Raw genomic sequence first — 26,956 nt, forward strand, 5'->3', positions numbered from 1 at the left:
GCAGAAAACTCTGCCAGCTGAGAATTTGCTTTCTCCAAAAGCAGAATTGCTTCAGTGCAAGCAGAAACAACATGGTCAGAGAAACCATAAAATATCTGCTTTATCTTAACCAAATTAAATACCTCTGCAGATCAGCACAACGTAGGTCTGAAAAAAACCCACATTGCCGTCACTGCTGTTAAACTTTGTTAAGTCAGTGCCTGATGCTTCACTTCTTAACGAGGCAGTTATTTGTTTCTCAGGCAATCGCTGGCACCTGCCTGCCTTTTAAAATCAAATAATAATTGAATATGAGGAAAGTGAGATGAAGTAAAGGAGATTTAATAAAGAGAATCTTTGCTGCGGAGGGAATTTCTTTGGCAGTGATTACGTTACTAATTGATCAGCACATTGCCTGAGAGAAGCCAGAGACAACAATTATACTTAGCACTGTGGCTGAAAGCAATGCAGTCAACTACCTCCTCGGCTTTCGCTGTCCGCTGGTTTCACCTGGATCGGTCTGTTCATCTGCAAGGAAGAACAAAGAGAAACATGTAATTAATGGAGGAACCAAACTTTCATATGCAGAGTCTCGCTTTGTTTTTTGCCGTACATCATAATTAGCACCAGAATTTACTCCACAAGGAGGGGGAAAAAAACAATTAGCAAACATGGAAGCAACCATGGAGCAAAGGCTGCTGCTTGTTCTGAGGTAAATAAATCAGTGTCACTCCATTTACCTGACAGTAGCTCTGTTGAATCACACTGGGAGAGGGATCTGACTCATTTCACACAGGTCATGAAATTTTAAACACAACTTTTAAAATTTCTAACAGTTTCTTCTGGAAACACTACTGTGTGAGAGTAGAAATGCTTTGTCAGAACATCAGGATCAGTGAGACTTTAATTGCCAAGTTTTCTTGAGACTGGCATGCTGAAAATTGAAAAGCAAATTCCACTTCTACTGTTAGCTCAGTAGGATAGTCACGTGTAACATAGCAGACTCCATTTCATACTTGGGGAGTGGGATTTGGATCTGATTTGTCTACATGCTGCAGGAGTGTTCGATGCTGTCATTTTTTGACATAGTAGAGGACAGGATATAAGTCAAAATTTCTCTCTGTGTTGCTTTTTCAGGCATGCTCTTACTTTCTCCCATCAGAATAAATACAAGCACAAAAACCTTGCCACTGTGCTGCGAATAGGATTTCTGTTATCAAAATTATCCCTTTGTCAGTCAACAAAAGCATCAGGGACCATCACTATCCCCAGAGCTGCTCGCTCCAAGGAGGGCAACAGATGTCCACAATGGACTTCATTGGCAGTGCAGACTTGATGTGGGTGTCTGATAACAGGGGTGAGGATATAACCCTCCTGTCAATAGCCAGAGATGCAAAGTGGATCAGAACCAGCTGAGATTAACCTGAAAGCTCTTCCTTGCCTCTTACTCCTTGGCACATAGAGCAGTCCATACACTGCTGTGCACAAGGATTATTCAAAATATCTTTCTATGTGTGGCCATGTCTGAGTGGAATGAAAATATCTTTTACGTTTTTCAACCAACAAATAAAGTATAAGTTCAAACAAGTATCACAAGGAGCAGGAGGTCAGAAGACAATAGGAATCTCCCAACATATGTCTTCCCAAATAAAGTTGGACCGCAAATTGGCTGATGAATGTCACAGGGTGCCTTCAGGGGATACTATAAATCCCTTATTTGTGGCTAATCACAGTTGGGCAGCAGATCCATTAGTTTTATTCCTTCCCCCTCCCCCCTCCCAGTTTTCCCTTTTCCTATTTTTTTTTAATTTTTTTTTGGAAAATAGTTCATAATAACTTAGATTTATTCTAATTGCTCTGCACACATATTTAGTAATAACAAGTTATCAAGCTGGCTGACAAGTAGGTTAAGATGATGAAAAGCTTAGCAGATCCTGCTGCATTGTTGTCTCTAGAGAAAAATGTACTTATCCATAAACTGACTACAGTTAGACTCACACTCAGAGAGAGAAGGATCAGTGGCTCCAGACGCTACTGAACAGTTTCTGCTCTGCTAAAACCAACAGAGAATCTAGTACCAGATAAAGCTTGTATCAGCCCCTGCTTCTGCAGCTGTAAAGACCCATCACTCACATAGGTATCACAAGATATTTAGCAGGGCCAGAGGCAATATATTTAGCAGCAGCAGGACAGACATCCTGCCATAGGGCTCCTGTAACATGTGAACAGTTAGCTGTTACAGACATTTAAAGATCTGACATCACACAGATGCAGAGGGTAATTTATGTCATGTAACTCCAAATGTACAAAACCTGTAATTTTAAACCACTCTTAAAGTGTCTAAAATGAAAGGAATGTGCGGTCTTCTGAAGTGCCTGTTCCTCTCTGGTGATCACAAAGATAGACTATGCATTTAGGTGACTTTCACCTTTATTGGACTTATGCCAGACAAACCCCATCTTGGCTCTCATGTGCAGGATAATGAAGCCAAATTGCCCCATTACGTCCCTCAGCTACTCAAAGTCTGTGACTGGTTTGTGTTTGTAGCAGGTTGGTGTTGACACCACCTGCATAACAAGGTCCGACTTTTGACACTTGCACTCTTGCTATGTATTCTGGGTTCCAAATGTGGTCCTGATAGCTAATCTAACTCCTGTGGGCAGAGGATGGTGGTCAGAGGCTCCTGGTGCTCACTCAGCTACAGCCGGAACCTGCATCCCAAGCAGTCAGCAAGAGAAACAGTCACGGTAGACAGGAATTTATAGGAGGTGTGCAGTGCACAGCCCTAGAGAGGCAAGGTCTGGAATCCAAAATGGACACAGCCTTGCGATGCAGAATACCCCATAAATCTACAACATAGGTACTGATCTGAACTCTATGAAAATCCCCACTGCACTCGAGTAGGCTTTGGAGCCAACCTTTAGGAAAATCAAACAGAGCTCTTCCTACTTGTTGAGTTGGATGTGATCAGCTTGCAAAAGGCANGGGAAGGAGCATCCAACAGAGGAACTAAAAACTGGGGGAATTAATAAGTAAAAGCCTAGTGTAATTTAATGTACACTATGATTTATACACTTGACAATTTCTTTACAGACCAAAGAGAAAGTGCTGCCTGCACAGAGCCCATAATACAAATTGAGATCATCTTGACATGAAAGACACCAATTATAGGGAGAAACACTGAGAGGAAAATAATTAAGTTTCCTCTCTCCATCTATGGATTTTTTTTTTCTTTTTTTTTTAACACAGACACTCTTGGAGCAAGGAGCTGTCATGGGGACCAGAAAAGGGCTATATGGGGAAATAAAATGGTAGAAAGATGTAGCTTTCCCAGTCTGGGGAAATGCCTTCTTGGGGAGAAGGGAATTTAGAGATTCAAGCCCCCTGCTTATTCTTCACCTGGGAATTGCCATGGGTTTAATGAAATGAAACCAAAGTTTATACTCCAAAATGGAATCTTTTGTAGAGTGTTTGAGGGAATACTGATATGGACATCTTTAATATCTGTCCTGTCATGGTGTACCCTGTGAGTATGATAGAAGAAATCAGGCAGCAAATCTGATTAATACCATGGAAATCCGGATGGGATCATAGAAATTACAGATGTGACTGTGAGGCTTTTATTGAACTCTGTCTCTAGAAGAGAGGTTTGGAAACATGAGAAAAGACCTGGGCAGGCTGACCCAGCATCTGATCTGACAGATGGAGCGGATGTAATCTGTTGGGCTTTCCTCTAGAATGTGCTACACTTCTGTCCATTCAGTGGTCCTTCTTTCCTCTGCCCATGGATCCTCTGTGCTCTCCTTTGAAATATGATCTAGGGTTCCTTATTCTTTTTTATTCCTACTGGGCTGCCACTGCAAAAGAAGTATACTATTTTACCATCAGTTAACCCAGGAAGTGTTTATCTCCTCTTTTGCCTCTCTCCCAACCTTTAGGACCTGCCTAAATTTTTTATTCTCTACACAATATGAAGATGCCTGACTTTGGGGAACCAGAATGCTCAATAGGTATGAAACCATTACAAATCAGGGCAATGTTTATCCTCATTCATTTTTCAGAGCCCTGTTTGGTCAAAAATTTGCTTTGAATTGCCTCACTCAACAGCGGTTTTGTAGCAAAGATGTGCTGAGAGCCACTGGGGCCCAAAGAGATTTAGGCAATGCCAAAAAAATTAATTTAGGTGTCTGGTTACACATGACAGATCCAGTTTTCCAACAGGTGGTAAGCAGGTGGCAAAACAGGGGTTTATTCACAATTATGTTCCCAATGTGGACTCAGGAAAAGCCTGAGTTACTCATGTTCCACATCTGTACCAGAAATTATGGGCACTGGGTACCACTGCAGTTGTGAATCAGTCCCTTTCAGAAAGGGGTGTTGTAAGTCCTTTTCCCACAGGTGCCATAAATGTTTGGGTTTATGGAGAAGTTAGAACTTTACGTGCGTCACACTTCTCAGTTTTCTTTGATTCTTTGCAAGCTCATCTCTTGAAAACCACCTTCACACACCTTGGACAAGATGATCCTACTTGTTACACTTCATACCCTTAAATTTGGCTTTTTATTCCTTTTTTTTTTTTTTTCCTAAAACCAACCCATTCAAATTATGCCAGATATCACCATCTCACACCAAATTGCCACTGCCCCACCTACCCCCACTCCAATTCTCCCAGCAAGTAGAAACACAACATCATTTTTCATGTCCAATTACGGCCACTGTGGTGCCACTGTTAAAAGACAGCGCAGGTACTCCTGTCAAAAAGGGTTTGAGTTACAAGAAGCGATGAATTATAGCAAGCCCTTTTTCAATTCTCCACAGAAATGAAATGTCAGAGCTTGCTGCTGTATTTTTCTCAGCACCATCAGCTACAGGCCACTGCAGGAATTAGACAGGGGACAGACGCTTTTCTGCATCATGATTTTTCTTTTCCTAAGGTTGTCGTTTTCTCCCCCACCAACCCTCTTCTTCTCCCTCTGGCTTTGATATTAATTTAGAGCAGGTAGAAGGATCACCTGGGAAAGAAGAGTGTGAAGCAGAGACAGCTGATTTCTCACTGTTTCCATCTTTCTTCTTCTCACTGTTCCTACTACCCTTTTCTTTCTTTTCTCGCTCAGTTTTTCATTGCCTATCAGTATATCTAGTGTCTCTAGCTAGGACTAAGACTCTACCAGGTTTGGGAATGGACAAATGCAGCGATTAAAAAATAAGAAGAAATGGAAAAAAAATCAAAAAGCATGGAGATACACTGAATAGATTAAAATGTGATCTGAGATGGGAAGGAAAGGTGAGGAGATAAGGAGAGTACTGAAGATCATGGAAATGTCACTGATGGTTAGAGAGAGCATGTCCAAGCAAAAGAGAGCTATACTGGAGATAATCTGATGATTGCGCTTAAGGATTACAAAATTTCAGGAGAAAAAAGATTATTCAAGATCTTATATGTGCTATAAGACCATGGAAGATGATCCTGGTAATCATCTAGATAATAATAAATAACCTTTCCACCCTTCCTTAGAGGTCTTAAAAAAAACCTGAATTCTCTCTGAGAACAGATTGGGGCTTTGATTTGTACAAAAAATCTATGATGAAAGGAATCTGCTGTCCATGTTTCCTGAAGTTCCTAAAAAGTGTAAAAAGTAGAGGTGCTACTGCACTGGCCTTCTGGGTGACTTTGGACACATCATTACCTCTTTCTCAGCTCTTTCTTCTCTACAATAAAGATAAAGTTACCATAATGTACCATGAAGGTGGTTGATGAAAAAAAGTATCTAAAGTCTAGTGTTAAATAGCCAAGGAAATAATCATCCAGTTTTTTCTATGCCTGAATTATGTGAACATTATGGGGGCAAATAGCAAACTCTTCTTGCTCACTGATGTTCTGTTGTGCTTGGTATTTTTCAGGCAGCAGCCCCCTCGATCAATGCTGTGACCTAATCATGAAGAATAGAATGCTGATGTGAGCTAGCAGATCTTAGCAAATGCTTATTGGGCACTACTGCATCTCTATGGATGCTGGTTAGCCTTTTGGAAAACAAATCCCATCCCAGAGCAACTTCCTTCCTAAAAATGTTATGCAGTTCTTGACGATCTTATCGCATAGCTCAGATGTTAATTGGAGGTATGAATAGTTTAATAACTGCTCTGAAATTTCCAGAAAACATGTTCACTATTTATGTCTTCGGTGGGACAGGTTTTTCTGTTAAAAATCTCTCCCCAGAACACTAAGAGGATTTTCATTTTAGCACTTCTGCCGACTGAGTCTGCCATGAGTCTGTTTTCAAACGTGCCAAGAACACAACAGTAGTTCCTCTGAATTCAATACAGCAATTTATGTGAGTAAAGGTATTGGCAGGAATGTGTTTGTAGGAGTGGGTCATAACTTTTAAAGCACTGAACAAAATATGCCCTGATTGAGGGCCCTAAGGAAATGCAAAGTATATTAGTGTCAAAGTTGGAAAGGCCAAGAAAATCACCTACAATTGAATTGTGTATGTGTAATTGCAAAGTTCAAGTAAATCACTCCCTACCTGGTTCTGAGTGACATAATTGAATTACAGTGATCTAAACTAGATAGCTATAAGTGTGAATCCAAAGCAATCTCCTCTCTCTGAAGAAAAAAACATGAAGTCAGGGCTCAGGTTCAGGGAAATTTCTCTGAATGTTACAGAATAAGGAAGGCTTCTTCAACACAGGTTAGCTGCACAACCAGCCTCCTGTATTTGTATATTTCATCTGTAATTCATGGATGATGATGATGGAGCAAACACCTGCCCCTATGGGAACAGAGGTAAGTGCTGTGTTTGCAAGCATTGCCATGTAATCACACATTAGCTACACTTACTGTGGGCATTACAGAGCGGTACAATGTTGGATTAATGAAAGAGTAGGAAGAGGAAATAGTTTAAAAAGTTTAGTAAAAAAAGAAACAAACCACATTGCTTTGCCTTGTGGGAAGTACTCATTAGTAATACATCACATCCGAAATGACTATCCCAAACCTTATTCGGGTAAAAGATTCTTAATTGCTCCCCACCACCCACTTCCCTGTCTGATGAGATATATGTCATAGACATGTACACAAACTGATGAGAAGACCTGAAACAGGAATGTGTGAGATATGAAAAAGAAAAAAACGCATTGAAGGGTCTGACCTTTACAAATCAGTCCATGCTCTGGTGCCTACCCCTGAGAATGATTGCTATCGGCCATCCCTGCACTCTGAGAGCATTTTCTATATATCATATAAAACACACTGTAATCCATCTGCCTAACTATTGATTCATCTTTCTCCTTTTCTCCCGCGTGTAGATGAACCTGGAGGGGGCTTCAGTTCAGTTTAGATTCACGTGCACAGGCCCGTGGCTTCAGATACAAAACTCTCTCCCCACAGAACAGTTTGGGCTTGAGTTTGAAGAAACTGCTTATCTTGTCAATAGCCAAACAGAACCTTTCCAAAACAAACAATCCCGGGTTTGTCCCGGGATTTAGCTGAGCATGTAGCGTTCAACATTATGGTGGCTCTGGTTTTAAATGTAGTGGGGAAGGGCAAAGGGAGAACTCAGTCCTCAGCAGGTTTGAGGACAAAACACAGGATGTTTGGAACAAGAGAGACAACACTGTGTTTTTTTTTTCCCTTTCATTTTTTTTTTTATTATTTATAGCTTAAAAATATTGTTTCTTACTCAAATCTGCATGTGAAAGAGACAGCAGGAGATTCTCCTTAAAGCTTTGGGCAGTCACATAGTAGAAACGATGTTTGAGAGGTCTGTGTTCACTTGCCAGACTGTGCCTCCTCACACACAGTAGCTTGGTGACCTAACGTACTGGTGCCCTGATCATCCAGGTGGGTATTTATTGCACTCACGGATCTTGCTTGGCTCGGGCACTTGACCTTTCCTGCCTGGAAACAAGGGGGTCTCGTGGATGATGACTTTAGCTTGGGAAATGCGACTGCAGCCCCAGACCCCTTATCTATGTGAGAAGTCCCTGGACATTCAGTGAGTACACTCCAGCAAGTAAAGAGTCCCAGAACTGGCCCACTGGTTGTTCCAAGCCATATAAAAGGGTCTATTTGTCTGTGTATCCTGACAGCAGAGGTATAACTCTTGAATGGACATTCTGCTCATTAAATCCAGTTCCCTGCTGCTACCATGAGCAATCACAATGTGAAATTCTGTTCATAAACACATCAAATTCTAAAATAAAAATAAGTCAGTCTTTTGCTGTCCTTTCCTCCCTTCTTCCCTAATATCAGTAAGGATAAGCTTTTCCACAATCTCATATTTCTTCTAATTTCCCTCTTGAGTTTATTTCAAGATAATGTACATCCAATTTTAAAATGTGCCCCAAACACCTTTTATCTAAGATCTTTCTTCTATATTTCTAACCTTTTCTATTAGCCAACTCTGCATACATTGCGTAGAAAGCAACATCATTCTCTTTTAGCCTAGATATTTTGAAACCAAACTCCTTCAGGGCAGAGCAAGAGCATAGCCATAGAATCAGAGGATTGTAAATGTTGGTTAAAGATCTCTTAGATCACCAAGTCCAGTTGTTAACATGGCACTGCCAAATCCAACACTAAATCATGTCCCCAGGTGCTACACCTATGAGTTTTTGGAACTCTTCAAGGGTGGTGACTCCACCACTTCCCTTGGCAGCCTGTTTCAGTGCTTGACTGCCCTTTTGGGGAAGAAATTTTTCCTAATATCCAAAACCTTCCCTGTCACAACTTAGGCCATTTCCTCTTGTCCTTCACCAAGACAGCCTTAGCCTAACTAGCATGGAGCCTCAGACTACTGAGAATGGTTAATAAATTAATGCACACAGGAGGCATTACAGAACTTAAACAACTGATGAGAACATGTGCTGAGGGTCCTGGTTCAGTTTTGCAGTGTGTGCTTAGCCCAGGTGTTTGTGGTTGCAGGTCTATCTCTGCCTGCAGTGCTCAGGTGAAAGCCTGCCCTCAGACCCCACATCCCACAGATGCTCGCTATGTTAGTCTTCTGCTGTCTGTTGGGCAGGTAGGGCGTTCTCTGCATATGGGACACGTCATGGTCACAGAGAGCCCAGAGGACTCTTCATCACAGACATGAGCAGGGCAGTAAAGAGTCCAGAGAGACAGATGTATCCCTGAAGGCATTACAGACAGAACCCCTGTTCCCGCACTAAGAGATGAACATCTGCTCTCGTCTTCTCCTTATCCTGAGCCCATGACCCCTGGCTATTGGCACTCCCCTGATGTGCTCTTCACTCTCTAGGCTTTATCTCTTCTTCTGAAGCAAGACCCAAACGTTGCCTTTGCCACTAATGGTTGCTTGGCTTGACTCTACAGACTTTAGGCAAGGCCAAGCTCCATTGACTTCAGTGCTTTGAGTGCAAAAAGAGCTTGGCCACTGTCCATCCAAGAAGATTAGACCTTCTGTGCTTGTAGCTTTGTATGCCTGGCCACAAAGATAAGAACCACAGCCAGCCCTTTTGCCCATGGAGAAATGTTTTCCACAGCATTGCCATTTAACAAACAACTGAATAAGCAGTGTAAGTTAACTAGCTGCTTTCACCCACTGCCAGGACCATGAAATACAGGCTCTCTCACTGATCTAAATGTGCAGGTAGCCTCAGAGCATGACTTAGAGCACAGCCTGCCCAGGAACCGAAAAAGTTTATCACCAGGTTAGGACTGGAAGCATGGTTTTCCTTGGTACAGGGCTAGACCCACTCTGAGACAGGAAGTGGTTTCCCATAGCCACTGGTCCTTCTTTCAAAGGTAATGTGTTCACTCTCTTCCTCCTACCCTAATTTTCCTTCTCCCAAGGGAAAGTCATCTGTGGGGTGAGCTTGCTGCAGTATAACAGAGAGCAGTCCATTACCTCCATCCTACACCCCAGGAGGACCAGATCTAAACCTACTCCAAGCAAGATGCTGCAGCATTCCTGAAGATAAGAACTTCTTTCTCAAGGTGTGTCCTTATCCTATACATGGGGTGTGGTTGTGCTCTCCTTTCAGTTCTATTAACAAACAAATATAATCTAATTATTGTAAGACAACCTGAAACAAGTCCCATTCAAACAGAAAAAACCCAGCAGCCATGCAACTTTATCCACTGATTTGTCTAAACTGGTTTGAAATCACACCTCAAAGTAGATGTGTGAACACTTTGCCTAATCATAAACCCCCTTAGCTGTGCACTGGATCAGGGCTGCAGCTCCTGAACTGGAAAATAAAAAAGTATTTTTACAAAAAAGAAAACAAACAAGGAAAGACTCAGAGAAAGAAAAATATTATCTTAATCTTTATAGTGCCCCTTTAAAGAAAATCTTCTGTGAAAGGACTTAGAGCACTAAATTTTTAGTCTGTCATCCTTCACAGATAGGAAGTGCATACTGGGTGTGATTTTAAGCCCATCCAGCTGCTCAAATTAGTCCTCAGTTCCTAACAGTAAACGAATAAACACAAGCTGGAACTTTGCAAATTATAGTAGAGCCTTCAAAAAGAAGGGAAAACAAAAATCCATAGATTCCCAAACATTTCTTGAATAGAGAAAAGCCTGGAATGCTATAAAAAAGAAGACCCAAACAAAACCAATGAAATAAAACCCCACAATCTTCCCAGGTTTGAGAAACTCAGGGTTAGTGCAATTCTCTGTACTGGTTTCAGTCTGTACAGAATCAGGCCCTCCAGTGCAAAAGGAGCTGCCTCTCACTCCCATCTATGTACAACTGGTATCATCTGGTCCTATGTTTTGACAATTATCTGTAACATAATTAGCAGACTGATGAGTTTTGCTGATTAATTATGCGATCCTTCAAAGTTGATCTGGGTACTTACAATAAACAAACACCCTGCTTGGGTAACAAAGGTGATTTTCTGTTTCTGTTCCAGCCAACAAAGGCTAGCAAGTTCATTCCACTATGTAGGGATGTGGTCAGAGACTCCCAGGTATTCATTTCTGAACTGTCATTCATGTTGGAGCTGCTTCTCTGCTGGTCCTTGACCACACCCTGACCTCTCCCCTCTCCCCCCGAATGGTAAATATTTCCACTCTACTGAGAGCTATCCAAAAAAACTGGTTTCTGATACTAATGCATCACTGATGCTTTCCTCCTCCAACTATGCCTAAACATTGCCTTTCTTTCTTTTCCACCCTGAACAACCACTTTTTTCTTTCTTTTCTTTTCTTTTCTTTTCTTTTTTTTTTTTTTTTTTTTTTTTTTTTTTTTTTTTTTTTTTTTTTTTTTTTTTTTTTTTTTTTTTTTTTTTTTTTTGCATCAACATGTACCAAAGCATTAAACAAGACATTCCATTAATTTCTTCATCATCATAACTTAAGCCTGGGACATACCCTTTAAATATTCATTCAGCTATGAAAACTGGGCATTAAAATTTTAATAATGTCAAGCTCATTTGAACTGAGCTCCTGGGGGACTATTACGATACAATTAGAATAAATATGATGATTGATTTGGTGTAAAGGTTCACCTGTCCACATCTGTTAGTGGCTGGAAGCAGCATGCCACCTCTGGCATCACAACCCATAGCTCCAACTTATTTACTCCCTTCCTCATCACCCCCCATTTGCTCTTCACTTTCTTGCAAGCTTGACCCCCTCGCTTCCTCCCGCAGCATGTTCAGTTTGGATAAACCTGGAAGAGGCAAACCAGAGAGGCCTCGTTGAGAAGCGACAACTCATCCAACTGCATTTTCCCCCTTCCTTCCTTCCTTCCCCTCCTTGTGCTGTGGCACTTGATTAAGGAGGGCGCGCTGATCAGAGACACAAGAAGTTCAGCTATAAACTTTCTGGCGGTCGTCGCCATTAACCTTTTGCAGTATGAGTCTGAACTCCCAGGGTCTGATGCTCCTGGCTAGATGGGTAGCAAGACTAAGCAACATTGACATGTTTGAACCAGCGCGGAGTAGAACAAGGCTTGCTGTTTCTCAGCAGCATCTTTTCAAAATCATAGCAGAGAAACAGTCTCAAGATGTGATGCTGAGAGTAAAAAAAAAATTAAATAAATAAACGGTAGAGAGGAAACCGAGCAAGAAATCACACTAGTTAAGAAACCTTCTGCTTCAAACACAGGATGTTCTCAAATAGACAGATAATTAAAAGATTTTGGTCCACTGGGTGCTGAGCATATTTGAAAATTTGGGCCAGATTGTACTTTCTCTCTCTGCAGTGTGAATTGGGTGCTACATGGTGTAAATATGAAAGGAGATAAAATGGAGCCATCACCACTGAAAACAATCGTAGGGTTTGTTTTGGGTTTTTTTTCCTATCACCTACTCTAAAAAACCCCTACTTATTAATTGTTTGCATAAGGGTATAATGTGAACCCTTCTGTATTTAAAGGTAACCCTTCTCTAGCCCTGCTTACAAGCACTGCCAGCATTTCTGGCTTTTGGGGTTTTATCATTAGTCTCCTGACATATGGTGTTTTCCTTAAACCCCCAACTTCTGGACCTGAGCAAGCAACTTTTTAACAAGAGTTTGTTAAAGAATAAAAGACAACTCTTAATGCTCAAAATATAGCTCAAAGAAAATGAATAAATGAAAATAAAATATCTCTTATTTATATTAATACATCATCCATGATTGCTTGAGATAATTTATTACTGATGCATCTTTACAGTAGGCAGTGTTAATTATTAGAAATATTATTTGATTTTCACTGTTTTAAGTTGCTTTTATTCCTGTCTGCATTTTGCTTAAAGCAGATACTTATCCTAAAGTTGTCTTTTTCAAATTCAAATCAAGTCCAGTTCCCGTGCCTATCTATTGTCTCTGCTTCTGTATAATTTACTTTTAATAATAGTATTAACTTTTAGTAATACTTTTGTATTGTTTATTTTTACACCCCTCCCACCTAAAAAAAAAAGTTTTAAAATAAACTCAGCCCATTACACATTACAATATGGAGACATGAAAGGTTGATAATGGTCACTTGATGTTGATTTGCTCAGAAGGAAAACAGCAATTTGGGAAGTCTGCTTACTGTGAATGCAGACTGTGGAAAGATACAGACTTGTACACTTTTACAAAGTCTATTACCTATAATCTTCTTCCCCACTCAGTTTACCCCAAGGAAAAAGGGGTTAGACAGTAATCTTTATCTTCAGCACCCATTGTGAGGATTAATTACATATTATTCCTACAAAATTGTGAGGTTCTAAAATGCTATATAAGCTCTCAGTGTTATTATAACGTGCCATACCTTCATAACGTATACCACTGCAATATTACCCCTTGGTTGTTCAAGACCACAGAACTGCTGCTTTTAATTGAGTTAATGGCTTCATAGGTTAGTAATTTAATAAAACAGACTGCTTAAACCAGCAAGGTTTTGATTAAATGGGGTGTGTGCAAAGGGGAATTTATATTTGTTAGAAGCTCCATAAATCCAAGGTATCAAGGCACAGATAATGCCTGTATAATAGTAAGTTATACAGAAAGGAAGGAAGGACAGAGCTGAAAGCTATGGAATCATAGAAAATCTCAAACTGGAATGGACTCATAAGAATTGTTGTGTCTAAATCCCTGCTCCTTGCAGGGCTACCTAACACTGGTGTGTTTGACTAGGAGCATTGTTTAGATGCTCCCTGAACTCAGATGCTCAGGTGAGCCTTTTCCAGTGATCCACTCAGTGAAGAACTTTTTCCTAATGTCCAGGCTGAACTCCCCCTGATGCAGATGTATTCAATTTCCATGTCCCTATCTCTGGTCGCCAGAGAGAGGAGATCAGCACTGCCATCCTCCGCCCCCCATGACAAAGTTATAGCCTGGTGTCATGCACAGCTACAGCCAGATATTTTGGGCTGGTCTCAGGGGTATGTGAAAATAAGCAATGGTGTGCACATACAGATAAGACTCTGGGCTTCTGCCACTGCTCACAGAGACAAGGAGGCTCTACCCTAGGATATCATGCACCTTGCCTGACTTTAGAGAGAAACTCTACTGTTTCTTTCCAGCTTCCCCTGCCCTCTAGTTTAGCTTTAATAGTGGAAGAAAAACTGGAAAACTTGGGGGTGTGGAGGAGGAAACTTTTTTGCTTAATGGAAACTTTTAACTTGTACCGAAATCACAGATGCCTCACGAAATTGCCGTTCTGAAGCAAGTGCCTGGTCGTGCCCATGCAGAGGAACGGGATGCTTGGAGACCTCCAGAGGGAGCTCTTGGCTGCCTAAATTTAAACAACTAAATTATGCAAACCCAATTTCCTAGATGGAGAAATTAAGGATTTACTCCGGGAAGCCTGCTTCATTAGGTACTTAAAATGTACTCAAAAGTTAGTTACTTCAGTACACAGAGTGGATCGCACCTTTGACTCCAGCGATTGCCTGTCTGAACTGATTTTGGACTGCAGGAGCAGCTCCATGTGCTTCCACTGCCTGCTGGAGTCAGTAGCAAAAAGTTGCCCTGAAAATCAAGGGAAAGAATCTCTCCCTCTTGACACTTTTCTGTGCTCTAAATACTAGTTCATAGCTGCTTCTGTACCATGGGTCAGTGCCACTGCAAGTTAAAATTTTGTTCTTGCATCATCTCTCAAGAACTCCAAGTCAGCCAAGTCCGAAACCAAAGCAATCCTTTCTTTCATCCATCTGACCCTGAGAAAACAAAGAAGGCCAGACACAGCTAGCCTGGCTATTTTATACATAAAGAACACTACCCACAAAGCTAATGAGAAGCTTTTATGGCTGTTTGTAGAGCACTGATAGATAATCAGGAACAGGTCCAAACTGCAAAGTTTCATCTGTCAGAGGCTGGGCAGAAACTTTCCATAATAAGGGCCAGTCACAAAATTCAGATGCTGACGCAAACACAGGCAGCTTAGGAGGGCATATGGCAATTAGTGGCTGGGCTTATACCTTGTTGAGAAATCTGGCTCAGCTAAACAGTTACTGACTCACATCCTTATCTGACCCATCCAAGCTCACCAGGTCAGACGTGTGCACTTCCACAGGCCTCCATTCAGGGACAGGATGGTGTCGGAGTTTCACCAGAGACAGTACCTGGGGGGGTGCCTGATGGGGGAGATCCAACCACATGATGGGAACCACGAGCCCCGAGCTTTGTGGCTCCAAAGGAGCACTTCAGAGGGGAAGGGCTGGCTCAGCAGAAACAAAAAATAATAGGAGAGTGGGAAGTCTGACATCAAAAGTGGATGTTTTTCTTTCTCCCTAAGTGTTGCACTCTGGTTTGGTGGCAGGTTATTGGTCCTGGAAGTTGTTAGACTCTAGACTGCCTTATGGCAGGGGTCAGATTGCTTGATGAAAATTGTCCTCCTTGGCCTTAAAATCTGGGAACTCTGCTGGAGTTCAGGAAAGGTTTGTGCTCCAGGGGAGTCTCAAGTAAAGACTCAGGACAACCTGCCTGTGGCTCCAGGTATTGTGCTTGTTCCCAACAAGAATCTTATTTAGAGGAACATCAGAGATATTTTGATAAACATTAATTTCATGCCAGGCCAAAATGCCCCTTCAATAAACTCCATTGAGCCAGCGCTGAACAAAGGGAATTCAAAATGCAGCTCCTTCACGTGAGATGGTGTGTGCGTGTGTGTGTGTGCTTTAACTAAATCATTTATGGTCAATAATGCCAGGTTATTATAGGTCAATAACTTTCCATTATTCACTAGCCTTGCTGTGCTCCCACTGTCAGGCAGCACACTGGCATGTTGGCTCTTGCGAAGTAAAAAGCTCCTGATGGGAGCTTTGGAAAAGCAAGCACGAACACAGCTTGAGCAGAGAAAAAGAAAACAGGGGTGGGAGGGAGTGTGAAAAGTTCTAGTTGCACTCAAGAGTGTCTTGGGGAACGCATGTGTGACATACTCTCTCTCTCTCTCTCTTTCTCTTTCTCATATGTGCATGCACACTCAGCCCCAAAATTCATTATTCTTGTGCTCCCAGCTGGTCAGATGTGAGGCAGTCCAGATCCCAGGGCTGCGTGACCACAGAGCTGTCCTGAGCAAACATTATCTCTCATTAAGGTCTACAAGCTCGGGCTTAATGCCACAGTAGCCTGCGGGTTGTCTAAGCCCTGTGTGTGGAGAGTTAACGCTCACAGCTGCCTGCTCTGTACTGGGTACTCAGGAGAGGAAGAGTATCAGTTTTTTTACAAGTCAGGGTGCAAATATCAACAAAGAAACAGAAATGAAGAAATCAAAAAATTGCAGGACAACATGAAAATTATATTTGCCCCTGTTGCTAGTGCACTGGTACTAATGGTCCGCCCTGTGTCTCACGAGAAGGATGGTCAGGAGCCTGGAACTGCAGGCATATGTAAATAATAGTCTGTCTCCGTGGAAACTGCAGGAGGCAAAAGCCAGCCCTGTGGTTTGGCAGAGACTCCTTGGTGCTCCTGCAGAGGGTCTGAGCGTGCTGCTCCCAACCAAACATTTTGAGATGACAAGCCAGGACACAGGAGCTGTGAGATGGACTCATCTCTTGTAAAAAAGCAAAGAGTGGAAAATGAGCTTCTGTGTGGAAAGTGGAAGCAGACAGTAAGTCAAAACCTGGGAGAGGAGACAAGGAAGAATTACGCTGCTGTTTCATTGAAAACAAGTTATCTAAGATTTCTACCTAGGTGCCTTTTTGGCCCTTTGTTGAGCAGTGTGTTGACCCTACTTCCCTTTAGCACTGAGATAGTCCCTCCTTTGTGAAACATCTCAGCACTGATGACACTGTGCATGGAGAAAGACTCAGCTTGGGGCAAGAGGGTTGGCTTTTTCTGATGTTTCAGGTAGTGGACAGTGACGGAGACAATATCTCTGCAGCCTCAGCTTTGTTAATTCCCACGTAGGCACAGCTGCCAAGGGCAAGGAAGAGTTAACAAGAGCTCTGAAGAGCTGGTCCGTTTTGAATGTGAATAATGGGAATACTCTCCTTCAATCGGTATTCAGCACAGGGATGTACAGAGGTATAAAGTTAATCACTAGCTGGGCCACCCCTATTTCCAGAAAAAGAACTTTAATACCTTCTTTATCCAATGAAGTACCATTGTTATACCTGCATATTATGAAGGGTTTATTAAACCGGTGATAATCTATTCAAGATAAAGTGATCTGTATGGCCAACTGAGCACAGATCAGACAGAATGATGGGAGGTTATTGTTAAAATATGCAAATTCACATCCTATTGAAATGCAAACCCTCCAGATAAGATTTTTTAATAAATCTGGTCTTTTTTCACTGCATGAAGGTAACCTAATGTTTATTGACTTCAAGACCATATAATGGAACGTAATATCTATTAGTCAGATCCTTGCCTCTCTTTCGATTACTGGAGGTACATGTTCTGGCTCCCGAAGAATTTTTGTTTTATGGTTTGGTACAAAAGAAAAGAGATTAAAACCCCTGAAATTAATTAACTTCTTTCCACACAAAGCCCCCCTTCCTCTTCAAATGCTGTCATTAGTTACTCAAGTAAAAGGAAGCAGTGCCCATCAGCTGAGAAACTGTCCACTATTTTCAGTGTTAGGAAAAACAACCAAAAATATAAATGCTAATTGGGAACACTTTTGTTCAGTATGAAAGAGAAATTAAGACTTTTGAATGCCTTCCTTGCTTTTACTATTACCACAGCAGAGAAAGCTGAGTAAAGTTTCATTTTACTCTTCTGTAAAAAAGGCCTATGAAACAGCTTGACCTGACTTCTCTGTGTGTGTTTTTGTGTGTAAGAATTGTTTAAAGCATACATTCAGTGTGCTTTTATGAACTGGAGGGAACAGGTGATTTCTGAACCAGACACAGTTTCAGATACCAAAGTGTCAGATGAAATAAAGGCTTTTATTTTAGTGAAATGCCAGTGCTGTGATAGCAAGAGTTGAGAACTCATTTCTGCTTAAAGGTCACTTCTCCTCAAACCCTGTAAAATCTACATGCTGATGTAGATTGATCTGAGATTTGGTGTGTCTAGTGAAGGTGGAAGGTTTGTTTCTGACTCCAAAGTGAAGGTCAGTAGAGGAAAAGTATCCTGAAATAGAGCTCCTTGGAAAAGCTCTGCCCATCTTAAAAAGACTTTTTCTTGTTGCCGATAGGCTCTGCCAGCAGTTTTGAGGTCAAATCAGGATTGTGATTATTATGTCTAAAACGGTCTCATTTCACCCAGCAGGTTCTTGGTGGTCACAGAGCAGAAGCAGTGAGATAGAGGGCTGGGCAGGGGCTGCAGGGAATGGGGCAGGCAGCTCAGCTCTGGGCATGGATAGGAGGGATCAACAGGCAACCAAAGTTGTCCAAGCTGGGGCATGTAAACAGCTGCCCATGCTTGGTTATCTGAGGCATCTACACCTGTTCTGAGCCTAGACAGGGCTATTCCACGGCACAGCGCTAGGCTTTTTAAGTATAACCAGAAACCTTTATAAGACTGGTCATCTCTCTCTTGCATCAGACCTCTGGCTTCCACCACAGCTAAAGAATAACCCAAGTTAAACCTTTCTGGACAGTTTGCCTGTTAGGCTGATGGACATGTGCATAAAATGTGCTGCCTGCCTATGTGTCTGCAGTGGAAACAGCACTTTCCATCCCCAGTCTGCACCACTGCCAAAACATAGACTCTCTACCCAGGCACCCTTCTCATCACTCACTTCACTGGGTATACCACCAGTTACAAATTAGCACTTAATCAAGATAAATCCCATAGGAAGGATATGGATAATATGCAATGCATTAAGCCTGCAAATTAAGATGGTCTGATTTAGCCCCGGCTTTAAAACTCCCAAGCTTGCATTAGGACCAATGATGAATGGATGTACGTCCCTGGTTGGACAGCAGCTCTGTCAGGACAAGGCTGCCCAGCAGTGACAAAGCCAGAGTGAAACAAGTGCTCTGCTTAATGTTCATTAAGCCTTCCACACTGTCCCTGCTTGGGAATGTGCTTTCCCTTGCCTTAGATGGTTGTAATAGTGACACTTCTCCAGGATCTATTGACTTATTGGTCCCAGAGTTCATTTATAAAACCTGAGGGCAGCGGATGCTGGCATAATTCCCCTCACTGATCAGTGAGGGGAAACTGAGGCACACAGCATCATATTTAGAAAGGTTGACCTGCACAGTGCCCAGGGCTTTCCATTCACTGGCTCTAAACAGGACCCTGCACATCACCCTGCTTAGGCACTCTCAATCACACTTGGGAGTCTCTTGTTCTTTCACTAACTAGCTGCAGGGATATAGGTGACATTTCAGCTCTCTAAGTGTGGCCCAAGGTACAAGTTAAAGCTCAGTGGCCTGAATTCTCCTAACAGATCAGTGGAGTAGCACAGAAAGAAAATTCTTTCCCTCTCCATCTCCTGGGTTGCAGCATGGGTGATGTAGCAGGACTGTACCTCCAGGTACAAATGCTGCAATACCTGATGGGCACCCTGCTGTGGGATGCAGCACACTCTGCAAAAATGTGAAGCAGAAGACTGTTTCTGTCCCTCAGTGAATGGACAGTCACAGAGTTCTGGTTAGCCTCTCTTCCTGCTTCAGCTCCTGCAAGACCTGAAAGAAGCCTGTTATCAGGCCTCACATCTACTATACATACTCCAGAAATAAATCTCAATGTGTGAAATCAGGGAAGAAGAAGACACTTTATAAGCTTTTTCAGCCATCAAGGTCAGGGTCCGCATGGGCTGGAGTACACCAATGTACGAGTCCTGCAAAATGCAGGGGAGCTGCTATTTTAAGGGAGGATGTGATGCAGGCTTCAAGAGGAATCAGTTTAAGATTCACAGCTGAGGAGCATCAGGAAATGGCTATGGCCTGCAAAGGGTTAAAGGGCTTTGTTCTGGCTGCAGGAGTAATTTAGGGAAAGAAAATCCTTTAAAATAACAAACTTGGCAGTATCTGTGGTTTTAAATGTACTTTTCTTCAGATTTGCACAAGTGTTCAAACTTGTCACAATAGGGTATCTTTCCTGGATGTCATGCCACACTTATTACTGGGAATGACTACTTCCTACAGTGCGTCTCTATGTTATGGCTTTTTAAGATATGGATGCTGTCATCATATTCCCCAGAGATATGTTCTGGTTCATGGAGAGGATGTTTTATATAATCTTCCATGAAAGATTAAAACAACAGCAGCAGGAACAACAATAATGCAACACACTACCTCCTGACACAAACACCGATGTGGTGGCACAGGCAACAAAACCTCCTCACCCAGTGCAAAGAAACAAACTTCATTCACGTGGTTGAACTTTACTTTCCACAGGAAGGTTGGATCACATTCATTCCCAAGAAGACCATGTTGACACCCTATCCTGCAAAGAGCCTTCACTAAGCACATCATCTCTCCTCTGCCCTTGTCCCCTCCAGCATCTCCTGTCTGTTTTGTACTGATATTCTCCCTGGTGTGTCTCCATCCAACAGCTCAAACCAGGTACCAGCCAGTTTAATTCCTGAGATGTCCTTTCTTTCCTGGCTAGAAAATGTCAAATCTTGCATTTTGTACCCCCCTCTGCTCCTTGCAGAGCAAATCCCAGTCAAAGCAGATGTGATGGCAAGAGAGAAACCTGGGGAGAAGGCCCAGTTAACAAAGCACTATTAGTGAATGCAAGGGATTGGTCTGGGGTACTTCACCCTTTGATCCAAGGTATCAGCATGCCCAGTTCTAAGCAGAAAGTGAGAGAAGCTGTGTCCAGTCAGAGATGGACAATAATTTGCCAGGAATTGCCAAAGGCAGAGGTTATCTTATTGTCACTGTGACTTTTTCATTGCCAAACAGCACTTTAAACCACATAACAACAACAAGAAGGTTGGTGTGAATCTTATGCAAGAGTAGAAAGGTGTCCTTTTTTTCCCTTTATCTTTGTTTTATTTACTCCACCTCCAAGAGAAGAGGCCAGCAGCTGCAGATCTGCAGGAACAAGAGGGCTTTGTGATGATCAAGCAGGATTAAGGTGGCTACTTCATAATTTTGATAATGCTATAGATAGAGCTGAAGGCACAGGATATGTCTGCACCCTGGGTGTGCGTGCATTTGTGTTTGTGTGCCTTTCTCCAGCTCCCTGTCTGGAGAAAAAGATGCCAAGGAGGAGGGATCTGTGTGTGCTTCCTTCTGGCTTTGCCTTAAATCCAGATGAACACTATGGATTTGAAAGTTTGACCATTAACATATGAATTAAATCCTGAAGCAAAACTGTTCAAGGCTTACAAGAATATTGAAATGCAAAATTGCTGATGAAGGATGAGGGAAATTATGTAAAATAAAAATTAAGAACAAAAGACTTGCAGTATAAAGGAGCAGAAAGAGACAGGTTGAAAGTCTCATAAAAAAAGAAGTATAACAAGTGCTGTCATGAATGATTATAAAGGTTTGAACCTGTCACCCACAGCAACAAGAGCACTGGCCTTTCTCACTTGACCTGAGGAGATAATGCTGTTAGCTGAGGTTAGAGAGGGCAGGTGATGTGTTGCTGTTCAAATACAAAGCAAAGATGTCCTTTCATTCCGGATAATTAAACCAAAAACATAAGCAAACAAGGCCTGAAGTTCTGGAATTGCCTGGCAAAGACACTGAAATCCCTTAGGAAATGCTGCTAGACCTTCTTATCTCGACAGCATCCACCCATCCTTATGAAATGCTATTATCTTGAGGATATTCCATTCCCTGATGTTTGTTTAAAAAATACCAGTCTAGACACAACCAAACTACACCCACAACCATGTCCCAGAATGTCCTGTGGTGCTTTACAGGATGTTGAATTCATAAGAAATGCATGGCATTGCTGAAATGCAGCCATTTTAGAAGGTAACATTGTAAGAGCTGTGGTGGAAGGTAAATTCCTTCTTCAAATGACAGGACTGAGTATTTCCTTTACCTATTTTGTGCTCTTTCTGTGAACATTTAAACAGTTGTGCTCTATAGCAATGAATATTCAAAAAAACCCAAGCCCTAAATTTCCAAGATATATACAAATATTAAGGGAAGCTGAGTGCTCCATTTTCACACAGATATGTGTCTGCTTATTGAATCGGGAAAATGAAACACATTCACCATATGATTTTGCTGATCAATCATAACTCACCAAAACAGCCTGGAGAGTGAATATGCATAGATAACAATTCAAATATGCAAAAAGGGAGAGAAAATGCAACTTATAGTTAAGAATAATTACAAAGGGTGAATTAACAATTAGGCAATCATTAATATAAATTCTTTGGGATGAGGAAATAGACCGACCAGCTATGAATGTATTTAGCCTAGAAATTAGGAAAAGTATTATCTCTCATCAACAGTACGCAGTCCTAACTTAGCAGAAAAACTGAGAAGCAAGATACAAGAACATGTTCAGATGGACCTTGACAAGTTCATGCAGTGGCAAGGGATCAAACTTGCTGATCCAAGAATGTCTTTCACTATTGTATGTTTCCCCCTCTTTGATTTTATTTTTGATTTTATGCCAATGTTATCAAAGCAAGGATTCCTCCTGCAATTCTGCTGTCAGCTCTGAGGCTTGGCTTGGAAATAGCTCAGATTTTGAATTCTTCTTCATTTGAAAGTAAATGTTGTTCAAGCTTTTCTACAAAAATGGATTGATAGAAACATAAGTTACAGTTAATTATTATTAAGGTGAATCAGCACCAATTCACATGCCTCCAAAGGCAGGAGATTTAGGAAACCGATTAGCAAATGTTATTGTTGTTGTTTTTTTTAATGATAGAAATATTGTGAGAACTGGCAGAGCGGCTCAGGAGTTTCAGTTTTCAAAACCAGTTTCCAAAAACCTGAACAAAGATGTTTTGATTATCTCTTCATCTGTTCACGATACTTAGTTTTCTCATTTGAAAGTCAAATAAGCCGATGTCATTTGAAATGAGAGACAGCGCCTGACGCATATGAATGGGAGTCAAGGATTTCTGCGCACAGTGGTTCAGAAAACTGCCAATTTGTTTGCTTGCAAAAGTAGTCACCACCCTCTTGACAAAGCCACTGAGTTTGAATCAGAGACCTCTGGAGCGGTGGGCTCCAGAACCACAGCTTATCTTGAAAGGCTGGCAGATGCCAGCTGGAGGCTTTAAAAACTCACGCTCAGAGCTGGAAAGGACGGGGCTCCAAACACACCAGTTTCTGATGCTTTTAATTTCCCACACATATTTTGGGAAGGGACAGGGAGAATGCTGAGGAGGAGAAATATTCAACCTAAGACCTAAAACCTGCAAATTATTTTTTCCAGTTTCTGGCAAACATTTAGCTATTATTATTATTAACATCATCCGTACAGAATGTTAACATTTGAAAATACAAAGCCATTATTCTTTTAGTTAAAAGCTGATTTTCTTTCCTGAACTCACCTCCCCTGGTATTCATCAAGACCCAGGCAACTTCAGCTTAAATAAAATAGCAACAACAAAGGCATGCATTTCATAGTGTCTACTGTGGCTGAAAAGCCAAGTTTCATACTCATACATGTCCAATTTCAATCAACACTTTCCAGTGCTGATGTTGTTTACATCTCAATCCCGTTATAGTCTTTTATACCTCATTTTCCCAACAATGAACACCTTAATCACCTTTCCCCTTCACAGGCATTCAATTAATAATTTTAAACTGTTTTAAAGATGAAGAACAGAGAGGCAACCTTGAACCCTAAACATTTACTTTGGTGTGTGGATATCAGTTTTGAAGTGTGGGGATTACATCAAAAGTTGCAACATTTAAAACCCAGGGATAGGGATTTGTGGTGGAGAAATAACCTAATGATCAATACAGCACAAAAAATGCAGATGGACTGAGAGATAATTCCTAGACTAAGGATTCATAACACCCTAAAAAAAATAGAAAAAAAAAAAAAAGGGAGAGGTTAAAAAGGAAAAAAAGAAATACCACTGAGATGTACCACAGAACTGCCTCCAAGCAGAAGGCTGCTCTAAGACTTCTCTGTAGGCATGATTATTCCTGGCTGGGAGAAAAGCCCATTAAAAAGCTTTTCTGCACCCTCCCCTGGTTATGGGATACCATCCTGAAGAGAAAGCATTGACATGCCTGTCTTTTTCTGAAAGGGTTAGTCAAACAAATTGTCTTTCTCTCCAGAGCTCCTCTCCCTGCTTCTGCCCTTTTGTCTTTCTCTTTTCTTGTTATAGTTAGAAGTGAACATTTTGGCACGTTAATTAAAAATAGTAATAGTTGCAACAGAGGAAAGAAAAGGAGGGGTAAGGTGGGGGAAGCAGAAGGGGGATGGTGACTGCAGCCCTAATTAATAGAATTACTCTCAGTTGAAAGTCAGTCTGATGAGGACTCTTGTCCTTGAGTAAACAACTCCCCGTGTCTGCCTGTATGTGCATATATATAGATAAATGTACATGTAAACACAGCTATTCTGTTGCTTAGCAGCCAGTAGTGTCCTTTCATGAGAAAACAAAATATATGTGACAAACAGTCTCAAAAACACAAAGTTCCATAAGCATATTTCTTTTCTCGTAGCTATTCAGACAAGGTGGAGAGTGGCCCTGAAATTAATGTCTTATCCAACGGACAAAGGCAGAACTAAGCTAATTGGATTCCCATCTGTTCCAAACATAGTCTCAACATCACACAATAATAAATAATATGGTAATCATGGCTAACAATTAATCTTTTAGTTTAGATTTTTTTACAGGGTGCTGAATGGATCCTAATTTCACACAAATATAGATTGCTGTCTGAACATATCCTCTGGACTAAAAAGAAAAAGAAAAAAAACCAAAACAACATAGTCTGCCCAGGCACGATCATGTCAGATCGTTGGGTATATTTCAGGAGAGCAGAGGCTGTCTAATCTAAATGCCTCCTACAGCCACATGCAAACTGGAATTTAACAGAATCTAATTTTGATCTAAACCCAAACCAAATGTGAACTGAACTGTCAAAGGGCTGTTTGAAGTGACACATGTGCTCCTTGTTTAAAAATTTCTGGGATGAGGAAGCACTGGGTAAACCTTTTCCATCTCACCTGCGGAGAGAAGCAATATACCCATCCTACGGGGCTCACAGCAAAGCCCTCACTGCCTCCTTCTCTTTCACTGTGGCTTTACTTTCGTTAGTCCCTGATTAGGTATTTTACCTGCAAACTGATTGCCCCACCTACTGTCTCCCTGTTCTGTACTGGTGCAATTGCAGGTTCAACTCAGAAATTTACAGCAGTACAAGGAGGTAAAGAGAGATTAATGTCTGGGCAAATTCCTTTTAATAAACCAGAGAGAGATCACAGAGCCAACACCCCCTGATGAAGTCCAGTTGGGCAAGTCACCACCTAAATGAGAAACCCTGCTGCTGGGTCCTCTGCATGGGCATTGCTTTAGGAAAACTTACACAGACACACAAAATCCAGCTGTGACGTAGGGGGCTCTAGCGCTGCTGACAGTAATCTGCTCAGAGCCATTGCAGATCAGTGTGGCAGAGGTGGGGGTGGGATCAACATTTTCCATGAATTTGTGAACTTCCCCACAAATCCATGTAAACTTTTACATCTAAGCAGCTGGTGGCAGTGAGATGCCTTACTCTGCTCTGCTAGATAAAAATCACCTCCCCCTTGTCTTTCTTTTGACCTGATTCCTCAGCAGCTTCATTTCATGCTCCCTAGTTTTAATTCACACCAATATCAACAGAGGATGCAAGGGCTAAGCCATGGAATTGTTACTCCACGTTGATGTGAGCTCTTAAACATCAGTTATATCCCGAATCCGGAATTGCCACCCTTTAGTGGTAAGAGAAATACTCTGTATAAAGCTATGGCTGTGAACAGATGGATAGATATAAGGTGACGTGTGGAGCTGGAAAAACCAGTTAGTAAAGTTTATAAAGTACTTTGGGAGTCCATCTGGATGGATGGTACTTTATAAATGCAAGGCCATTATCAGTGCCTCCTAACAGCACCCGACCATCAGTCTGTGCTTTTTGGATGGACAGTTAAAGAAAACACATAAAATATATTCTTCAGCAGATATTTCACCCAGACTCTTTTACTTGTAATAGCAGAGAGATCTGGGCTTTCATTTGTACAGACCATTCCCATTTGCAGTCACAGGGAAAAATCCACAATAGCTCAACTCATGAAGCTGTTGGATTTGTTATATTTGAAGAATGAGGATTCACAGCACAGCCCTGGAAATAAATGAGTGGTTTGGGAATTTGCTAGTGGCAGGTCTCTTGCAGCAGTGGAGGATAGGATAACCAAAGGGACAGTAATGGGAGAGACACAGGTTTTTTTGGTGGTGGGTTTCGTATTTTTTCCTCCCCTCAGGGGCACTTCACAGAATTAAATTCAAGCCAGTAACAAATGAAAAAATAGATCGCCTTTCTGGTGTCAAGGGGGTGCCACCTGTGAATATTGGACATCAGCAGCAGTTGTACAAAAAGTTCATTTTCCTTGTGGTCTCCCTGACTGCCCTTGGGAGTATGGGGGAAGAAACAGGAAGACATTGTTCCTGCATATGACTTGGAGCCAAACAGAATGATCACAAGGATCTCATTGAGACTCCTCCACAAGGTTGTGACGATCTCATTCCTCACAGCACTTCTTTGGCTAAAGAAATCTGGGGGACGGGTGGGTGGCTGCATTCTGGAGAAAGCCTCTCCTCTTGGGTCTTAATCACCATTTAGTGTGAAATCAGGCTGTTTCTTCAGAGAAATTTAGTGTTTGAGCTCTATGTTTTTTTCATGAAACAAATGTGTGTCTATGGAGAGTCTTTTTTTTTTCTTTTTTTTTTTTTTTTTCCCGTTCAGATCCTGAACACCCCAAAGATTTCAGGCTGAAGATGCTGCCAGAGGGAGTGTGTTTTCATTTCCCTGCCATCGTTCTCTGCTGTGAGATGGCTTCCCCAGACATACCAAGCCTCTCAGGATACTTTGTAGGCAAAAGTTCCCATGATGAACTCCTTTTTTCCACTAAGACTAGAGACTATTATACGTACCATATCCACGGAGTCTAATTTAGGATTATGGTGTATGGAAGAAGATATAAGCATCAGTTACCAAAATTGCTATTCACAGCATGGTGGCCTTTTAAAGTATAAATATTTATATA

At 41.6% G+C, this 26,956-nt stretch overlaps 1 protein-coding gene across 17 annotated transcripts in view; it reads right to left on the bottom strand.

Annotated features, from left to right (window-relative positions):
* CELF4 (CUGBP Elav-like family member 4) overlaps positions 1 to 26,956 on the bottom strand; it is a 705,933-nt gene that overhangs the window by 302,894 nt on the left and 376,083 nt on the right. For 16 of the 17 annotated variants that reach the window (XR_003571384.1, XM_027885287.1, XM_027885278.1 and 13 more), the window contains exon 3: positions 459 to 507. Coding sequence is in view for 16 of the 17 variants with exons in the window: in XM_027885287.1 (XP_027741088.1) it covers positions 459 to 507 (49 nt within the window). In the remaining variant the exon portion in view is untranslated. Of the gene's footprint in view, positions 1 to 458; positions 513 to 26,956 lie in introns of all 17 variants that reach the window. The other variant, XM_027885387.1, reaches the window with a different exon arrangement.

Source organism: Empidonax traillii, unplaced genomic scaffold (assembly GCF_003031625.1).
Source record: "Empidonax traillii isolate 1590-97213 ecotype Southwest subspecies unplaced genomic scaffold, ASM303162v1 scaffold10:size5872457, whole genome shotgun sequence".
Taxonomy (NCBI): Eukaryota; Metazoa; Chordata; class Aves; order Passeriformes; family Tyrannidae; genus Empidonax; species Empidonax traillii.